The 22,139-nt window shown below is 43.3% G+C and overlaps 1 protein-coding gene across 1 annotated transcript in view; it reads right to left on the minus strand.

The window, feature by feature from the left end:
* Window positions 1-21,669, minus strand: part of LOC121531219 (serine/threonine-protein kinase WNK1-like) — a 61,312-nt gene extending 39,643 nt beyond the window's left edge. The window contains exons 1-2 of the mRNA XM_045205099.1: window positions 21,405-21,669; window positions 16,960-18,215 (exon numbers count right to left, since the gene is read on the minus strand). Of these exons, the coding sequence (XP_045061034.1) occupies window positions 16,960-17,745 (786 nt within the window). The 5' untranslated portion in view covers window positions 17,746-18,215; window positions 21,405-21,669. The remainder of the gene's footprint in view (window positions 1-16,959; window positions 18,216-21,404) is intronic.
* Window positions 21,670-22,139: the final 470 nt, after the last annotated feature.

A 22,139-nucleotide genomic window follows, 5' to 3' on the forward strand; every position in this document is an offset into this window, starting at 1 on the left:
AGCTGGTGGCCGGGGTAGTGGTAGCCAGGTGGAAAGCATGGCCAGCCGTAGCAAAATGCTTGTTGAAATTCTCGATTATTGTAGATTTATCGGTGGTGATAGTGTTTCCTAGCCTCAGTGCAGTGGGCAGCTGGGAGGAAGTGCTCTTATTTTCCATGGACTTTACAGTGTCCCAAAACTTTTTGGAGTTAGTGCTACAGGATGCAAATTTCTGTTTGAAAAAGTTAGCCTTTGCTTTCCTAACTGCTTGTGTATATTGGTTCCTAACTTCCCTGAAAAGTTGCATATCGCGGGGGCTATTTGATACATCTGCCACGCTGATCCTCAACACGGGGGCCCCTCAGTCCCCTCCTGTACTCCCTGTTCACCCATGACTGCATGGCCAGGCACGACTCCATCATTAAGTTTGCCGACGACACAACAGTGGTAGGCCTGATCACCGACAACGATGAGACAGCCTATAGGGAGGAGGTAAGAGACCTGGCCGTGTGGTGCCAGGATAACAACCTCTCCCTCAAAGTGATCAAGACAGAAGGAGATGATTGTGGACAACAGGAAAAAAAGAGGACTGAGCATGCCCCAATTCTCATCGACGGGGCTGTAGTGGAACAGGTTGAGAGCTTCAAGTTCCTAGGTGTCCACATCACCAATAAATATCATGGTCCAAACACACCAAGACAGTTGTGAAGAGGGCACGACAAAGCCTATTCCCCCTCAGGAGACTGAAAAGATTTGGCATGGGTCCTCAGATCCTGAAAAAGTTCTACAGCTGAACCATCGAGAGCGTCCTGACTGGTTGCATCACTGCCTGGTATGGCAATTGCTTGGCCTCCGACCTCAAGGCACTACAGAGGGTAGTGCGTACGGCCCAGCACATCACTGGGGCCAAGCTTCCTGCCATCCAGGACCTATATACCAGGACCTATATTCACCCTAAGCCATAAGACTCCTGAACAGCTAATCATGGCTACCCGGACTATTTGCATTGTCCCCCCACCCCCTCTTTTACGCTGCTGCTACTCTGTTTATTATCTATGCATAGTCACTTTAACTCTACCCACATGTACATATTACCTCATTTACCTCGATTAACCTATGCCCCCGCACATTGACTCTGTACCGGTACCCCCTGTATATAGCCTCCCTACTGTTATTTTACTGCTGCTCTTTAATTATTAGTTATTTAAATGTTTTACTTATCTATAAAAAAAATACTTAACACTTATTTTTCTTAAAACTGCGTTGTTGGTTAAGGGCTTATAAGTAAGCATTTCACTGTAAGGTCTACACTTGTTGTATTCCGCACATGTGGCAAATAAAATTTGATTTGATGTATGGCAGAAAGAGTGATTCACTGGCTGAACTTGTCAAAGATATGCATTTATTCAGAAGATAATAAAACACGTTTATTTTAGTTACCTTTTCTCAACTTGTTTCAATTACTTTCTAGCACGTCAAGCTAACTTTGTAGTCATGGAATGTGCACCTTCCATTGTTTAGCTAAGTAGCTAGCTAGCGTACCTAGCTAGCTAGCTGACGGTTGATTTACTTTTGAAACCAGGGCAGAGGCAAGCAACATTCACCTCCACAAATGCTGTTTACATTGATATCTATACTGAATGAAGCACTTAAGGGACATCATGGGCACCCTTAACTTTTTCACTTAATTTAAGGGGGAAATTCACCTTAAAATGTTTTGTGCAACTGACAAAGTTGAATAAACTTTAATGGAAAAGATAAGTAGAAAATGAACATGTTTTATGCAACGGGGGCCAGCTCCTGAGCTCCCATCAGCAGCAGATATGAATTTAAAATGGAAAATTAATGTGTTCACGCAAAAACATTTAGTGCATCGAATCGTATTGCATCAATTCATTACCCTATTCAAACCGAATCGTTTCAAACTAAAACGGATCGTTCCTGTATCGGAGCCAAAGTATCATCTAGATGCAAATCGAATCGTTCATGAAAGGAGAGATGCACATCCCTTATCAGTATCTTTGCTATTAGTAGTAGCTAGCTAGTCAGTGTAGCCAATTTATCAAGGTGACAGCTACAATACAATGATTTTTGGCATTAACATTGTATCAAAAAATTAACCCTGAACACACAGATAGCTAGCCTCTCCCAACTTCAACCACTACAATGCTAACGCACTAACATAACGCCCTGGACCAGAGCTAGTGCACCGACTGGTATGTGCGTAGCACACTGACGCCCTGGAACATGTCTCGAGTTCAGGTTGCATTCCACCTGAGACCAGAAATACAGTCTGAGACCAAAAATACCGTCTGAGGCGCATGCGCTTTGAGATTCGCAGACCACCTCAGCCCGCATAATCTGCAGCTGGATGCATCTCCAGTATCTGTCAGTCACAGCACAGCTTACTGACTGTAGCTATGGGGACCCATACACACAGGTTATATCTGTCACCACCTGGGGAGAGGGCAAAGACCACCACAACATTAACACTGGGGCAATGGCTGCCTTCCAGCCCTACTTTCCTCCTTTCTTCTCCTAATTTTCTTCTAAAACTAGCAGGTGAAAATATACGATCACCTTTTCTCACATCAGTGGTGGTGAAGGAAAGGAGACAAGGCAAGGAAGCTAGTGGAGACTTGAGACACAGCCAACATCATTCAAATGTAATTTGAAAGGTGTGCCAGCCAAAGGAAGGGACCTATAAAATATAGGAATAAAGCAGTAATAAAGTGAACTAAATCCCCGGGTGGCAGGCAGGCAGCTGGCAGCCATTCAGAGGGCAGACAGCAGCAGTAGCGAGTGACTAGACTGCAGTCGTAACTCACAGCAGTAGCTCTCTGTGTCTGTCAGACTGGGAATGAGTCAGCTCAATAAATAGCTATGTTGCCACTGCTGTATATCAAGCTGCTACCCTAGCATTGATAAGAAATGGCTAGCAGGTGTATGCCTTTTTAACGAGGGCAGATTCCTGGCGTTACAGCCAGAGCTGGGCAGTCAAACGGCCCAGGTGATGTGAGGCAGCTTTCAGACAGAGCATCATGGACCCACTCTAAAGCCAGTAAAAACCCAGGCCTCCATGGAAGATCACACACTGCTACCAGGCAAAGGCTGTCATAAATAACCCATGTAGTCTATAAATAGATAGACAAAGAGCAGGGAAAGAGAAGGGTCTGTGCCCACTCTGAGGCCTGGCTTGGTCAGGTTTCTGCTCTGAGGGTGAAACTGGGGGAAAAGATACACTTAAAATGGGAAGCAGTTCACTGGTCTGACTCAGGCCATATTGGCAACAGCAGCAGGGCACCTATTTTCCATTGAGAAGACCATAACACATTTAATCAATTAGCCCTCACATGGATTTGGTGATACCTTGATTGCATACTTGGCTAATGTTGTTTGGCTACAAACCATCAACTTCCAATGGTGGTGTCCTCTCTATACATTTGACATGCATGTGTGGAGCTCCCCGATGGCCACGGGGAATGACAGTAGAGGTCAGTGGAACAGCATATACAGAGAGAAGAGCAGTCAGCCAGTGACAGACTGGGGTCGCCTCACACTACAGGCTGAACTAGATCTGAACTAACAAAATGACTAGCTGAGTTCCGCAGGTCAGTGGACACTGGTAGAAAACTCACACATACACATTAACCCCATAACGTGGGTGCGTGAGAAACATGGCTGTGTGGATGGGTGTGTGTGTAGCAACTAGCGAGACTATGTGTGGAGAGTTGGTGTACGGCAGTAGGCTATATGGGGGGCAGAGAGGGTGAAGCACATGGTATCTCAGGCGGCTGGCTATATAGTGCTTTCATGTTTTTGACACACGTGATGTTGGCCAATGAATTACTGCTTTTTGCTTGTCAAGGCCCAGGAGCAAAGTTGACTGGTTCATATAAAGCCAATGATTGACATTTAAGATTTTTTGCTGACATATGGAAAAGAAAGTCACAGAAAAATAATCCAAGGTGTTCCCAGGTGTAAATTCACTAGACTATTTATTGAATGAACGAAGTACAAGCCAGCTAACCAGCTAGGAGGAGGCTGTTTGACTGAACTAAGAGCAACAGGCTTATCCTTCTGATCACAGATTAAGTGATTCTTTGGTTCACACAAAACATAAAAGAGCTACAGCAAAGCTTCAGTCTTCCCCTCTTTATCCATTAGATTAAAATTGAAAAAACAAGGAATGTCTTCGTACAGAGAAGCCTCTAGAAATCTCTAGTCTAAAATCACATCAGATCACGCTAACAGAGTTAGCCAGAGAAATCCTGCTTGTACGAACACCGGAAATCGCTAATCTCTTTAAAACAACATTGCGGGTTGGAAAATAACCATTAAATTCTGGCACAGAATGCTTTCCTAATTCCACAGTGGTCAGCTTTCTAATGCAATAGCTGGCATCTAGCGAGTGTTCAGGCACAAAACGGCTACCTTGTGTGTCACTAGCCGCAATGGAAGAAACACATCGGTTTTGCCACATGAATGGATGGGATGTTTAGCCTTCACTGGCCAAACCAAAATTGAATATAGCCATCCACTGAAACGATGAACCCTCCAGAATGTTTTAAACCCAATGGGTCAACAGCTATGGATGCAAAAGTCTATGAGAGATGTCATACATTTCAGAGGATCATATGACAAGCCCTCGAACCCATAGTGTCCAGAATGGTAGCACAGCTGCTCCAACATAGCTCTGGAATGCGATTGAAGAGCTGTCAGGAGAAGAGACAAGGAGAGGCCACTAGAATACTATGGGGAACGTAGCCTGACCAGCTGGCATCGTGGCAGTCTCTGGATTTTACCAGCTCTGAGCCAGGCTGGCAGCCTTCTGTTCCTGGCCTACTGAAGGATGCCTGCCTCACAGTTCTCCTGCTCAGCTTTCTATGCTGGGGCTCAGCCAAAGGAGGACAGGATGACATGCTTTGTTGAGGCAGGGTGAGAGAGAGAGGAGTCTCTTTTCCCCTCCCTCCTCCTGTGCTGTGACCTACTTATCGTTTAAACATGCCTACAATGTGAGATCCAAACGAATGAGATGGAGAGGGTGTGTGTGCACAGGTGGGTGGATGATTCAACATTTTTACCAGACCAGTATGAACATATGGCTTCCAGATTGAAAGTATCAAGGGGCCATTCCATTAACATTTTGTGTGTCGTTTTAACACTAAAACAAGATTCAGGAGCTTTATGAGGGGAAACTTGTGAAATGTGTTGCTGTCTGGAGTACTGCTGTTGCATTCAAACGCTTACAGCTTCATCTCACACTTCCGTAGAGCAAGCAATAGCTAGTCTGATTAACGTATGCGCTGATGAACACAGATCAACAGGCTCTTCCACTAAGACAGGTTCCTGCCTGAGTCTCTGATGAATTTATCAATACCCTAAACAACCTATAGATACATCAGGGAATGCATTTCAACATGAGATCACTGTCATAACTAGGGTTGTCACGATACCAGAACATCAAGCAGACTGAATTTCATGAGGAAAACAGCCCTAATGTTGGAAATTAGCAGCCTTATGTTGTCACCCAGAATCACGTGTTTCTTTACCAAGCTATAGCACACAATATTTTACATACACAGTAGGTTTAGTCTGCTTTGTGTTTTCCTTTTTGCCATTGAAAATCAGCTATCATAGTATTGCGATACTGGTATCATGACAACCCTAGTCATAACTTGTACACAATGTACATTTACTACAATAACAATTGGGTGAAGCTTTTTATCAACATTACACTGTTGTGTATGTAGTGTACAGTAGCTAAATCCACAAGAATTGTGCTGTCAGTCAAATACTAAACGCACTGTCCCTTTCATGTTGGTCTGACCACACACACTTAGGATACAGACAACACAGAGAAATCAATACACATGGAGCAGCAACAACTTAGTTTCAATACTGAAGGTACTGTGGCCCTGCCAGATCAGATAGGCTTCAAGAGACTCTTGGCACTAACATGCAGTAAAACAATAGGATGAAACCTGACTGGTGCCATGCCAGTGAAGAGCTGTGCATTCAATACCGTAATGACTCAGGTCCACAGTGACATTAATGGACTGGGTTACAGGCAGGCAGGGAGAGAAAAGCAGCATGTAGTTTTGCATGGGTGAATGGAATCGGTTTCGTAGACACCGTTCTTAGGATTTTACATTCATGTAATTAGAATGATTGTGGTTGACTACAATGCTCCCCTCGGACTGCCAGAAGAAATATGAGCCCGGGCAGAGAAGCACGAGACTGAACTTCACTCAACTTTCTACAGTTTTCCCCTTTAGTTAACACTATCAACGGTTCGCTCTACTGTGTAAATTGTGATCAAATCAACACATTAGCCACTTCCAATGTATTATACTGAAACAAAACGAACTATGCAAGATTTAGTATGTAAAACTGTGCAAGAGATTTACTTGTAGGCAGAGCGCATTGGAATAGGATTCTATTGCATTGACAGGCACGACTCATACTCTACACAGACTGGTCCACCATTACCAATCAGGTAAAGAGCTTTTTTATGTCTTAAAGGGGCAGTGTTGCATTTTGAGATGGTCTTGAATAAGCTAAGTACCCAATAGACCGAACATAATTTGTCTGATTCTCTGTAATAATGGTATTTGAATAATAAAGACTTTTATTTTGTAAAGTGGTTTCTTGCATCAAACAACATTTTCAGTCACCTCCTTGTCTGAAGGACAAGCCCTGCGTGTATTTTTTTCCCAAAAGTCTCAAGGAATGTAGGCATCGAACACCACATTAGCTGCTACTGTAGGCTGAATGATAGCTGCTCTATTTCCATGTTAAAATGTTATGGGATGCATTTTTCTCCATTATTTTTGACAGTAGGCAACTCTGGTAGGCCTACATTATGATCAAATGGCCACAGTAGCCTACTTGGCCACTGTTAAAACGAACTTAGAGGGTACAACCTCAGTGTTCACAGTAAACGCGCGCCGGAAGTTGCACAGAAGTTTGCGCACAGCAGACCTGGAATTTGTTCAGTGCAGAACTATTTTTTTGCGAACATTGGTTGACTACACACTCCAAAGCCTGTTGGTTGATACATGGAAAGCAGATCTGAAAATTTGCTATAACTAGTCTACATATTATATGTAAGGCTATGTGGATTTTCACTAGGATAGTAGGAAAGCAGTGTCGACTGAGGACCTTTATTGGGGACTCGTTCTTAAAACCCCCTAAGGTTGATGTCCGCGCCCCCGCATAAATCTAAATTAGCATAATAAATACAAAATCCCCATAAAAAATATGTCCGTTTAAGCTAGAGATAATCCGTTTTTTGCATTGGCTGCGTATCAATCCACCGCATATGCCTATGTCGCACTTCCGCATCTGTGATGTAAGGTGACAGAGCTAGAGCGGTGTTTGTCAGACCATGAGGCATCCCAAAAATCGGTCTTCTCACAAAATCGTCTGTAGTGGCCGAACGTTTTGGCCTACAAACTATTATGACCCCTCTATGGAAAGATGACTTTCACGAACACGATGTTCTCCGTTTTGCTCTACGACCCCCAACAAGCATTGTGGGACTCGTCTGAAGTCGGTACAGCCAATCTGCTAACTTCTGTCTGTAGCGTCCAAACAGTTTGGGCTACACACTAATATGACCCATCTGTGGAAAGGTGAGACTCACAGGCCTCATAAGACTCGTCTGAAGGTCCCCTGGTACCAGTTGATAAAAAAATGAATGGAAGTATATATGGACAATGTTTAGTGCCCAATATATGGAGCGTAATACATGTCCCAAAAAAATAATGTTTACTGATCTTTCTTATATAGGACAGACACTTCAGAACGAACTTCCTTTAGATTTTTTTGGGAGACTGTTGTTCCATGTAGTGAATCTGTTATTCAATGTGTTTGTATGGGCTAATAGCACTAAGGCCAAATAACATTTTATCAAATAATTTATTTTGATACACTATACACACACAAAAGTATGTCGACACCCCTTCAAATTAGTAGATTCTGATATTTCAGCCACACCCGTTGCTGACAGGTGTATAAAATCGAGCACAGCCATGCAATCTCCATAGACAAACATAGGCAGTATAAGGTCCTCACTGAAGAGCTCAGTGACTTTCAACGTGGCACCGTCATAGGTTGTCAAATTTCTTCCCTGCTAGCACTGCCCCGGTCAACTGTAAGTGCTGTTATTGTAAAGTGGAAACATCTAGGAGCAGCAACGGCTCAGCGCAAAGTGGTAGGCCACACAAGCTCACAGAATGGGAGCGCCGAGTGCTGAAGCGCGTAAAAATCGTCTGTCCTCGGTTGCAACACTCACTACCTAATTCCAAACTGCCTCTGGAAGCAACGTCAGCACAATAACTGTTTGTCGGGAGCTTCATGAAAGGGGTCAATCCAAAGATCACCATGCGCAATGCCAAGAGTCGGCTGGAGTGGTGTAAAGCTCGCTGCCATTGGACTCTGGAGCAGCGGAAACGCGTTCTCTGGAGTGATGAATCACACTTCACCATCTGGCAGTTTGACTGACGAATCTGGGTTTGGCAGATGCCAGGGGAACGCTACCTACCCCAATGCATAGTGCCAACTGTAAAGTTTGGTGGAGGAGGAATAATGGTCTGGGGCTGTTTGTCACGGTTCGGGCTATGCCCCTTAGTTCCCGTGAAGGGAAATCTTAATGCTACAGCATACAATGACATTCTAGACAATTATGTGCTTCTAAATTTGTGGCAACAGTTTGGGGAAGGCCCTTTCCTGTTTTAGCATGACAATTCCCCCCGTGCACAATGGGAGGTCCATACAGAAATGGTTTGTCAAGATCGGTGTGGAAGAACTTGACTGGCCTGCACAGAGCCCTGACCTCAACCCCATCGAAAACCTTTGGGATGAATTGGAACGCCGACTGCGAGCCAGGCCTAATCGTCCAACATCAGTGCCCGACCTCACTAATGCTCGTGGCTAAATGGAAGCAAGTCCCCGCAGCAATGTTCCAACATCTAGTGGAAAGCCTTTCCAGAAGAGTGGAGGCTGTTACAGCAGCAAAGGGGGGGACCAACTCCATATTAATGCCCATGATTTTGGAATGAGATGTTCGACGAGCAGTGTGTCCACATACTTTTGGTCATATAGTGTACTTCAAGGGGTCTTAAAATTCTAAAGCAAAAAGCAAAATCCTCCTTGGTATGACCTTTTAAAACAATTCCATATAGCTTAGCAGAACCCCCCCCCCTCCCCGGCTTAGCCAGGGCTTAGACTCTTATGGGTTAAAGTCTGCATGAAGGTTTCTGAGAGGGCAGTTATGAGAGTAGGCTATAAGTTAACAGTGGTTTTATAAAGAAAGCGGTTCTGAAAGTATATAGTCACTGTAGATGGTAATTGTTAAAGTGTCCACTGAATTACCACCACTTTACTATTTCATTAAACCCTTTAAGATATCTCATAAAGACATGTTAAACAGCTATCTGATTGGCCTCTCTGACCAGTCTTCACACATAGGCTCTGTCTGGAGCTGGGAGGCTGGAAAGGCTGTCTGGTCTAGTCTAGGCTGGGAGGGAGGAGATGGGCCTGTGTACATGGGGTTAGGGTGGTTGGTGTGTAGCCTTAGGATATGTCTGGGGAATAAAGCTGTGTGCTTTAGTTTACCTGATCATGGGACAGCTTTAATATCTGTGTGAGGGGATTTCAGCTCCTCCCAGCGTAGTGCCTACAGCAGAGTCTAGTAATGAAAAGCTGCTAGACAGATGAAAGATTCATTGAGCATTCCATCCCTGCATAAGCATATTAGCCTGCAGGCATACAGCCATGGGGAGCCCAGGCTCGGGATGGGGTCAAGTTACACACACACACCTAACTTTGTTTATGGAAGTCAGCTAGTTTCCCCATCAGACTTGACAAATTGACTCAATCAGGGTCGGCGAGAGGTAAATTAGCAGCTTATCATTACTAGAGACTCTATAATGAAAGAGCAAGGTATATGTTTTTGCAAAGACTATGCATGGCCATGATGTTTACCATAGAAAGAAGGTAGCCAGCTACATTTCCTAATGTTTTGCTTCACATGAATCTTGCAATTTAACTTGCCAAAACTACCATATTAAAGTAACCATCGCCTCTTCCTCTCTGCAATCAGTCAGAGTGCTGTCTGCTGATCGAATGCCCATTCGTGAATGCGGGAATGTAATTGGTCTAAAGACGAGAGCAAAGATATCTCATCCAAGTGGAAGCACAAAATTAGTCAGAAGCCGAGCAGAGATTACAATAAGAAGCATTTTAGATCTGAGTTTACAAAACGCAGCAAGATATTTCTGCGATCTTTTTATTATTTTATTTTTTGAAAAATGCAGAATTCTGCATTAACGTGACCCCTGCCACATAGATAAACAGTGCACATTCAACAATGACTTGCGCAACAATGACTGAGTAAGAGTTGCATTAATATATGAGACAACTCATGGGGAATGTTCATATGAGATGACAATGTGCTCTTCACCAAACCAAACATATTTCTCCATTCTCTACAGGACGAAAAAGGTTTGAGATGGAAAGTTAGATAGAGGGAGCATAAAAGAAAGAGAAAAGGCAAGAATATATCCAGCGTCTAGGCAACAAAAAAAGAAATGAGCAGTTTGATTTGGTTATATGCTTTAGGTCTGAATCCTGGGGAGATAGTGTAGATATGCCTCACTTAGTCATATGCCACTGTCAGCATCATCTCTGAAGAATGGAGGGGGCTGAGGAGAGAGGGAGGAAGGGGCGAGAGAAGGGAGTAGTGGAGGGGGGAGGGGTGGGAGAGAGGGTGGATGCATAGAGGGCTGAAGGGGGACTGGATGGGAAGAAACCTGCTGCACTTCACTTCACACAGGAGATAAGAAATTCCTCTGTCAGGAATCTGACCCATTTTACATTCACACAAGCATTGAGCTCAGGAGCATGTGCAGGATTCTCTCTCTGCGCTGAGCGAGGGGCCTGGTCTGTGTCAGCAGCATCTCCACAGGCTCCGTTGTCAGTGTGTGTGCTGTCTGTGCTGGTTCTGACAGGTTCAAAGCGTGTCAATATAAATACAGTTGAAGTCGGAAGTTTACATACACTTAGGACGGACTCATTAAAACTAGTTTTTCAACCACTCCACAAATTTCTTGTTAACAAACTATAGTTTAGGCAAGTCAGTTAGGACATCTACTTTGTGCCTGACACAAGTAATTTTTGCAACAACTGTTTACAGACAGATTATTTCACTTATAATTCACTGTATCACAATTCCAGTGGGTCAGAAGTTTGCATACACTAAGTTGACTGTGCCTTTAAACAGCTTGGAAAATTCCAGAAAATGATGTCATGGCTTTAGAAGCTTCTGATAGGCTAATTGACATCATTTGAGTCAATTGGAGGTGTCTCTGTGGATGTATGTCAAGGCCTACCTTCAAACTCAGTGCCTCTTTGCTTGACATCATGGGAAAATCAAAAGAAATCAGCCAAGACCTCAGAAAAAAAATTGTAGACCTCCACAAGTCTGGTTCATCCTCGGGAGCAATTTCCAAACACCTGAATGGGCTAAAGGTTCATCTGTACAAACAATAGTACGCAAGTATAAACACCATGGGACCACGCAGCCGTCATACTGCTCAAGAAGGAGACGCATTCTGTCTCCTAGAGATGAACGTACTTTGGTGCGAAAAGTGCAAATAAATCCCAGAACAACAGCAAAGGACCTTGTGAAGATGCTGGAGGAAATAGGTACAAAAGTATCTATATCCACAGTAAAACGAGTCCTATATTTTATTTTTATTTTTATTACTTATCCAGAGCAACTTACAGGAGCAATTAGGGTTAAGTGCCTTGCTCAAGGGCACATTTTTCACCTAGTCGGCTCGAGGATTAGAACCTGCGACCTTTCGGTTACTGGCACAACGCTCTTAACCACTAAGCTACCTACCGCCCCTATATCGGCATAACCTGAAAGGCCGCTCAGCAAGGAAGAAGCCACTGCTCCAAAACCGCCATAGAAAAGCCAGACTACGGTTTGCAACTGCACATGGGGACAAAGATCATACTTTTTGGAGAAATGTCCTCTGGTCTGATGAAACAAAAATAGAACTGTTTGGCCATTATGACCATCGTTATGTTTGGAGGAAAAAGGGGATAACTTGCAAGCCGAAGAACACCATCCCAGCCGTGAAGCACGGGGGTGGCAGCATCATGCTGTGGGGGTGCTTTGCTGCAGGAGGAACTGGTGCACTTAACACAATAGATGGCATCATGAGGAAGGAAAATTAGTCAGGAAGTTAAAGCTTGGCCACAAATGGGTTTTCCAAATGGACAATGACCCCAAGCATACTTCCAAAGTTGTGGCAAAATGGCTTAAGGACAACAAAGTCAAGGTATTGGAGTGGCCATCACAATGCCCTGACCTCAATCCTATAGAAAATGTGTGGGCAGAACTGAAAAAGCGTGTGCGAGTAAGGAGGCCTACAAACCTGACTCAGTTACACCAGCTCTGTCAGGAGGAATGGGCCAAAATTCACCCAACTTATTGTGGGAAGCTTGTGGAAGGCTACCCGAAACGTTTGACCCAAGTTAAACAATTTAAAGGCAATGCTACAAAATACTAATTTAGTGTATGTAAACTTCTGACCCACTGGGAATATGATGAAAGAAATAAAAGCTGAAATAAATCACTCTACTATTATTCTGACATTTCACATTCTTAAAATAAAGTGGTGATCCTAACTGACCTAAGACAGGGAATTTTTACTAGGATTAAATGTCAGGAATTGTGAAAAACTGAGTTTAAATGTATTTGGCTAAGGTGTATGTAAACTTCCGGCTTCAACTGTATGTACTGAATGGGGTTAAACTCTGCTGTGTGTCTTGTCCTTTTCCCTGGAAAAGCAGACAGCCCGTCTGGGCCAGGGCTATCGTTGGGCCTTTGGTTTGCCAGAATCCCCCTGAGCTACAGCTACCGAGCTAAAGCAGAATGCTACAGCCCTTTCACTACAGGGAGTAAAACAAGAAACAGCACTACAGAGTTACAGAAGATGCTGAGTCAAAAAATTAACTCTAGGGGGAAATAAAGTGTTATTGACTGTATTCAGTAGGTCTATTTAACTAAGGGCCAAATCCAGGCCAACACCTCTAAATAAATAACGCTTTTAGAAGAAATCAACATACAGTGGGGGAAAAAAGTATTTAGTCAGCCACCAATTGTGCAAGTTCTCCCACTTAAAAAGATGAGAGAGGCCTGTAATTTTCATCATAGGTACACGTCAACTATGACAGACAAAATGAGGAAAAAAAATCCAGAAAATCACATTTTTATTTGCAAATTATGGTGGAAAATAAGTATTTGGTCAATAACAAAAGTTTCTCAATACTTTGTTATATACCCTTTCTTGGCAATGACACAGGTCAAACGTTTTCTGTAATTCTTCACAAGGTTTTCACACACTGTTGCTGGTATTTTGGCCCATTCCTCCATGCAGATCTCCTCTAGAGCAGTGATGTTTTGGGGCTGTCGCTGGGCAACACGGACTTTCAACTCCCTCCAAAGATTTTCTATGGGGTTGAGATCTGGAGACTGGCTAGGCCACTCCAGGACCTTGAAATGCTTCTTACGAAGTCATTCCTTCGTTGCCCGGGCGGTGTGTTTGGGATCATTGTCATGCTGAAAGACCCAGCCACGTTTCATCTTCAATGCCCTTGCTGATGGAAGGAGGTTTTCACTCAAAATCTCACGATACATGGCCCCATTCATTCTTTCCTTTACACGGATCAGTCGTCCTGGTCCCTTTGCAGAAACACAGCACCAAAGCATGATGTTTCCACCCTCATGCTTCACAGTAGGTATGGTGTTCTTTGGATGCAACTCAGCATTCTTTGTCCTCCAAACACGACGAGTTGAGTTTTTACCAAAAAGTTCTATTTTGGTTTCATCTGACCATATGACATTCTCCCAATCCTCTTCTGGATCATTCAAATGCACTCTAGCAAACTTCAGACGGGCCTGGACATGTACTGGCTTAAGCAGGGGGACACGTCTGGCACTGCAGGATTTGAGTCCCTGGCGGCGTAGTGTGTTACTGATGGTAGGCTTTGTTACTTTGGTCCCAGCTCTCTGCAGGTCATTCACTAGGTCCCCCCATGTGGTTCTGGGACTTTTGCTCACCGTTCTTGTGATCATTTTGACCCCACGGGGTGAGATCTTGCGTGGAGCCCCAGATCGAGGGAGATTATCAGTGGTCTTGTATGTCTTCCATTTCCTAATAATTGCTCCCACAGTTGATTTCTTCAAACCAAGCTGCTTACCTATTGCAGATTCAGTCTTCCCAGCCTGGTGCAGGTCTACAATTTTGTTTCTGGTGTCCTTTGACAGCTCTTTGGTCTTGGCCATAGTGGAGTTTGGAGTGTGACTGTTTGATGTTGTGGACAGGTGTCTTTTATACTGATAACAAGTTCAATCAGGTGCCATTAATATGTGATTTTCTGGATTTGTTCTCTCTCAATTTGTCTGTCATAGTTGACGTGTACCTATGATGAAAATTACAGGCCTCTCTCATCTTTTTAAGTGGGAGAACTTGCACAATTGGTGGCTGACTAAATACTTTTTTTCCCCCACTGTATGCATGCAAACGGTGGCCAGGTCTCTTAAAGGGGAAACATCCGTGGCTGTGACTCAGAAGACTGAATCAGGGAGGAAATCACTCTGGCTGTGGGCCACGAGAACAAAGTCTACTGGAACGCAAAGGCAAACCAGTCACCGGTGTTGTGTGGTTGCGTGGACCTATAGAACAGGACTGGGTCCAGTAGGCATGAAACGATTTAGAAACAGAGATCAATAAGAACAAAGATTGTCATATTCCATTTCAAAAAGCGTTGCTGCTTTGTGCACTAATGAACATGACCCTTATATTCAGGAAGGGGTAGGTCCATCCTGATAGAAAATATATTTTCAGCTCTGTAACATTATATTCTATTGGCAACGGGCTAGATCTCAAAGAGGAAATGCCAGTAACTCGTGACTAAGGAGATAAGGCCTATCATAAATACAAAGGGAGATTACAATAGCGTATGCAGCAAATGTCAGGAGAACTATTCAGTGTTTCCCCTACAGTCATTTAGCAGAAGCGGGCCGCCGCTGCTAAATCGTTGCCGCTACTCCAATAAATATTTTTAGAAAATACTTTTTGAGATGGTAAAACGTTGTCAGTGTAAACTTAAACTGGATGTAAATTATGTAGAAAAGATAATGGAGCTATATTTTTATTAAGATCATCTTTGAGAACTAACAAATCACCAATAAAAACTAGACAGTCCGAGAGAATCAAATAAACAAAATGTCTCCTATGGATTTTATTATAATGTTTGAGTCACAGATAGCATAAGAACACGGCATGGCAAAATCTGTAGAATTGCACGAAATCTGCTTTTAAAAAAGCACAATTTTGTCTAAGTGCCCAAGAGGAGGGCCTTTAAAATCTTTGGTCGGAGACCGTGCATGCAATTGGCCACGCCCGCGCTCAATGCTTACTTTCCCACGGCTGCCGGAAAAAAATATAGGGGAAACATTGTTATTGAACTGTACATTTCCCTTTTAAGAATGAGTTCTACGATTACAATGGTCCACTCTCTATCCATCAAGGGATCCTCACTTTTATGGATGTAATTTATATGGAGTCTACAGCTTGCATTCATGGCGCTAAAGAAGACACTTTGAACCAATAGCTTCTTGCTGCTCGCTGCTGAAACACTGACGTGTTGCTTATGTTGTTGTTTTTTTATCCATGTTTATTTAATTTGAGCCCTTAGGTCCTCGGGTGGGGTGAGATTGGAACGGGGGATGGGGGTTGAAACTTCATTTGATCACAACAATATTCAAATGGTCCAGTGTTCACTGGAATTGCAACACCACTGAAGGGATGACTATGACTGATTGACAGACCCTTAGGTGTTTAACCGGTGACACCCACAGTTACAATGTCCAAATGCCCCGAATGTGACTCAAAGACAGCATGAAGGACCATAGTCACCGCAGAAGGAAAGAAAGGCAGACTTATGGGCCTAAGCCTACTTGTCAATATGAGTAGCCTGGTCTCATAGACTAGACATAGTAAATTAAATTGGAAAGGCAAATTAGAATTGGAAAATTCAATGTAATTTGGAAAGTCATATTAGAATTATATGTTACGTTTGGTATGGCTACATAAGACAGATGGTTACTTAAGACAAAAACATAAGTAGGGTGGTTGGTCAGCGTGGATAGGTGGGCATATAATGCAAACGTTTAGCAACCCAAAGGTTGCGCGTTCAAATCTCATCAAGGACAACTTTGCAACTACTTGTGGTCCTCTGTAGCTCAATTGGTAGAGCATGGCGCTTGTAACGCCAGGGTAGCGTGTTGTGATCACCGGGACCACCCATACGTAAAAATGTATGCACACATGACTGTAAGTCGCTTTGGATAAAAGCGTCTGCTAAATGGCATATTATTATTATTACATTTTAGCTACTTTGCTACTACTTAGCATGTTACCTAACCCTTCCCCTAACCCTACCCCTAACCTTAACTCCTAGCTAACGTTAGCCAGCTAGCTAACGTTAGAGGTAGCCACCTAGCTAACAGACACAAATTGGAATTCGTAACATATGGTATATTTTTCAAATTTGTAACATATTGCAAGAATTGCATTTCTAACATATCATACATAATGGATGATGACATCCACAAATTATTACATACCATACGAAATGTAACATACAGTATCATACTAAATCGAGTGTCTCTGATTTACGTACAGAATAATAGAAAATGCTCTGAGACCAGGTTGAGATGAGACTAGAATATTCTTCTCACAGATTTTGTAGGTTATGAGTGACTACCGGACAATTTTGTAATCACTGGGCTTATCAGTGGTGCTCTTTCATATCAGTAGTCATGAAGGGAGGGAAATGAGGATACAAGTTTGTTAGGCTACATAGATAGTATTGAGATGCAGCCCACAATCTTACCTGCAGCTCACACCATGCCACCTCCACTGTGGTCTCTGTGTCCAGGCCCTTGTAGACCGTCTTGAAAGAACCACGTCCAATCTCAATGTCAAACTTCAGGAAACGCCCATCCGGCGATGTTCCCACCGCTTTCGTCTCTGCTTCCTCAATGTCATCCTGCACCTTCTTCTCCGCCTCTCTCTGTTCAGCCTCTACCCGGGCTTTCTCCTTCTCTTCCTTATCCTCTTCCTTCCCCTCTCCTTCTTCCCCCTCTCCTCTCTCCTTCACCTCACTCTCAGGTTCAGGTTCTGTCGTTTGGCTCCGAGGTTGGGCAGCTAGACTGTTTGCTGGCTGAGCCACCACTGCTTCCCCATCACAGATATCCTGTAGTACAGCAGCCTTCTGCTCTACAGACACCACATCCACCTTCACTCCACCTTCGCTCTCAGCCGACTCCTCCCTCACAGTCACATGGGGTGCAGGTCTTGGGGTGAGGGGTGCACCGGCAGGCCGGGGCGCGACATCTCGCACACGGGGTACCAGGGGCGCGAGGACAGGGATTTTACTGGGTAAGGGGAGGTCAAGGGCTGTGGCGTTGGAGTCGCTAATGACGCTGCGACGGAAGAATGTTCGATGTTCTGCGGCGCAACGGTCACGCTCCATGGTGTGGTGGCGCCGCCTCACCTCCGCTGCCATCCGTTCACCAACAAGCGAGTCCGAGCCAGACCCGTTGTTTCCGTTACCATTACCACTCTTGGGGAGGGGAGCCAGGAACTTCACCATCTTGTTGTTGGGCTTTTCCGACATCCCACCACACCCGACAATAGTGAGCGGATACGATTCAACAGAGAAAAGAAAACTCAAACTTCCTCCATAAAGGCTTTGGAAAGAAACTGAAATCTATGTGGTAAAAAAAGAAAAATCACTGACCAAATAAACAGGAGCTTGTTTTGCAGATCTCCCTCTCCTATTCCTACCTGTGTGACTTGCTTAAAAACAGTTAGTATGTATAGAGGGCTCAGAGTCTGTGTGGAGGATGGGGGGTGTTCTTTTGTAAATGGAAAAGAACAGAACACTGTCACAGAACAAGGAGCGCTGCCGACACACGAGACCCTTTAGATCCACACCATCCATCCTGCAAGACACAGGGTACAGCCGCAATCCAGTATAAGGAGCCACCAGAAGGGAGGGGGAAAGAGCTAGACTCAGCTCCAGGCACCAAGCTTCACTCTGCAGGCAACGACAGGCCACACACTCCCAGCAGAGATCCAGTGTCACTGCAGGGGGAAAGAAGCAGGGACAGCCGAGATCAGTATAGCAATGAAATTCAGGGGTAAAGGGGCAAACTGGTTTACTTGTGGGGGGGTAAAAAAAATCTAGAATTCATGACTTAACAGGTAAAATGCCATCACTGACTGCAAAGAAAGGTTTGAGAGGAATGTCTGTTTAAAATTGTTTTTTAAAAAGCAGTAGAAACTACAGACTGAATGTAGCCTACTGTCAATTTTCAGTATTTATATATCAAGTGGCACAGCGGTCTAAGGTACTGCATCTCAGTGCTTGAGGGGTCACTACAGACCCCCTGGTTCGATTCCAGGCTGTATCACAACCGGCCGTGATTGGGAGTCCCATAGGGCGGTGCACAATTGGCCCAGCGTCGTCCGGGTTTGGCCGGTGTAGGCCGTCATTGTAAATACGAATTTGTTCTTAACTGACTTGCCTAGTTAAATAAAGGTTATAAAAAATAAAAATAAAGATCTGTGCCTTGTCATGGTGATCAAATGGCAGACAGTTCTCAAGCTTTACAGTACACAGCAAAAAAAAACAGTGTCCTGCTAGGTAACTAAATATCATAACACACAGGACATACACATAATACTACAGTAGTTTCACTAGCTTGTGGTGCAATCTAGCTATTAAAAATATAGCCAATTTATTCCAGCTGGCTGATAGGCGTTATTAGATAGGTACTGTTTGGCGTAGCACAGAGAATTTACGACGGACCTTAACTTGTCGATACTTCCTCAATTCCCAATTTGGAAGACAGACTGTCTTCTAAACATCCATGTCTAGTTGCAGGGGGTTAGTTTTAATTTTAGAAAATGCTCCGTTATTAAACTGAATCCATTTTTTGCTCCATTAAGTAATCCAACATTTTAGTCATTTAGCAGACGCTCTTATCCAGAGCGACTTACAGTTAGTGAGTGCATACATTTTCATACTGGCCCCCCGTGGGAATCGAACCCACAACCCTGGCGTTGCAAACGCCATGCTCTACCAACTGAGCTACAACGTGTACGCCGCCATCTTGTCTATTTTAAATCGTCTCTCATTGATTGGGACAGGTGGGTGTCCATTCCAAAGTGCTGCATGTCATGATGACACTCACCTGTCTCGATAAATGAGAGAAGATTTGAAATAGAGAACACTGATAACTTATTTGGAGCAAAACATTTATTTTATTTAATAACAGAGCATTTTCTAAATTCAAATGAAACCCCTGCAACTAGACTTTGGCTGTCATCCAAGTTGGGAATTGAGGAAGTGTGCCTCTACCCACATGTACATATTAACTAGCCGGTGCCCCCGCACATTGAGGTACCCCCCTGTATATAGCCTCCCTACTGTTTTTTATTTTACTGCTGCTCTTTAGTTATTTGCTTTAATTCTTTTTGCTTAACACTTTTTTTATTTGTTTTACTTTGCATTGTTGGTTAAGGGCTTGTAAGTAAGCATTTCACTGTAATGTCTACACCTGTTGTATTCGGCACATGTGGCAAATAATATTTAATTTAATTTAATTTTGAAGTTAAGGTTGGTCGTAAATTTGTTGTCTTATGCCAAACAGTACCTAACATATAACAGCTGATGGAGCAACACATTAGCCCGTTACAATCTGCTAGCTATGTGTAGTCTGAACCAGTATCTGGGCAGAGGAGGAGATAATTAATATGATGAGTCTCCTCTCTAGCCCATTTAGCTACCATTCATTTTCCCATTAGACAGCTCTGCAAGTGTTATGTCAAAATACGTTCGTTACACACCAAATATGGAGTTTCGCTGAGCAACTAGTAATTTACTGCCTTCACGCCCGGTATGTACTTCCAAAAAAGGTGTTAATAAAACATAAGCAACACAAAAAAATTGTATTGTCTGGAAATAATCTTTATTGTTAGTTTTTTTACCAAGTGTGCACGTACTTCCACCTCTTCAGTACTTCCATTAAAATCACTAATAATGTGACTAATTACTGCAGCCGTACAGTATCCCGAAAGATCATTGATTTTATCACCTACAACAGTATTAATGTCTTATCAACCGGTTGTTTCACACATGCTACACGGAATGCAATAATATTTCATGTAATCAGATTAAGTAGGCAATATAGGTGACGTTTTTACAGTAATCTTAACGAATATGTGGATTTGGCGCATGTAACGTTACACTTGGTCAAAAACAATACCATCAATTCTTTCCAGACAATTTTTTTCGGTTACTTGTACATTTTTATTTAGACCTTTTTCGGAAGTACCTACCGGGCGTGACAGCAGTAAATTACAATAGTTACTCAAAGAAACTCCACATTTGGTGATTAACGAATGTATTTTGACAATATAACGTTTGCAGAGCTGTCTAATGGGAAAACGAATGGTAGCTAACTGGGCTAGAGAGGAGACTGACTCATATTCATCGTCTCTGCTTGGATTAATGTTGGAGCTTTGTAGAGAAAATAATGTGTTACATCTGAGCATAGCTACAGCCTACATACACTTGACTGGCTGCTGACAACTCAAGGCTTTTAGTTTACCACACCGGCCTTAGCTACGACAAACAATATTATTGAAAATTTTACAGAGGTGAACTAGCCAGTGCTTGCTTTACATTTAACGTTAACTAGTTCTGTCATCAATCAATGTAAACTGTCTCATCAACTAGTAAACACCATTTTACACATTAACGTAGTTAGCTAACAGACGAACCCTTTTGTTTTTTAAATCTGTGGAGAAACGTTACTTTTGCGTTAACTTGCTCACAGGCATCACCGACATCGTTCCATGTCCGACTGCGCATTTAGCTAGCTATCTAGCTAACGTTACAGTGATAGCGACACTCTTCTGCTTGATTGCGGCTAGCCAGCTAGTTAGCAGCTAGCTAGCTACCCCAGCTTAACTATTAAAATAGCAATTGATTAACGTCGTTTGTCAAAATACACTATCGAGAAATCGAAACGATAAAACATAATTAAAAACAATACAAAGACAACAACGATTATTGAATTTCCGCCATGACTGTTTTAAATCTGTCTGATTAACGTTAGCTTTGGCTAGCTGGAGCGAGGGTTCTTTGTTAACGTTATCTCCGCATAGAACATCGAATGAAAGTTCAGCGTTGGCATAACTGCGATTCCATCCCCGCCATAGTAGGCTACCACTAATATAAATACGTTGATTTGTGGTGTCATTTACCGTCAAGTTTCCATCCATACGTAGTCATCAAGCTGTGAGATAACTCTCTAACATGTTTACCAAAGCCAAGAAGCCTGTTGGAACCACTGAGGTATAATAAGAACTGTCGGAACGTTCCCACAGACTGGCAGCGTTCATTCTACAGATGAGGCGGGTCTTCTCTCGTGCTAGCCGAGGACTAGAACCGCCTCCTTCCCGCTAACGACGGCAGTTTGCTACTTTCAAACCAGGCACTCCCCCAAATTCATCCGGCTACTAGCGGCAAAATAGCTACTGCTACGTGTGGGTGGTCACTAGAGACCACCGCGAGCATCACTGAATATGGCGACCTCACAAGAACACTCACCTCAGTGTTGTCACAAATAGAACATCTTTGGTGTTGTCCATAGAAATAGAATCGTATTCTATACTGGATTCTATCTGTATGGTGCTGTCCCTGCCCTGTCCAAAAGCGCTGCAGCTTCGGAGAGACACGATAACCTGTAAACCGATTATGAAAATGTAAACAAGAGCACCCAAAAATGAAATGTAGGCCGAGTTTTAGAATGCATAATTTCTCATTAACTATAGCATCATGACCCGTTTGAGATCATGTACAAGAAGAGTATTTCACGTAAATCAAAAATGACAAAAAGCTTACTGTATGTGAATAATGTTTTATACAGGGATAGTTCAAGGGATAGTGGGCTTGAGGCCTCATCTTTATCATAATATAAGGGCCTCTAGCCTTTTCGT

Source organism: Coregonus clupeaformis, chromosome 19 (genome assembly GCF_020615455.1).
Source record: "Coregonus clupeaformis isolate EN_2021a chromosome 19, ASM2061545v1, whole genome shotgun sequence".
NCBI classification, from domain to species: domain Eukaryota; kingdom Metazoa; phylum Chordata; class Actinopteri; order Salmoniformes; family Salmonidae; genus Coregonus; species Coregonus clupeaformis.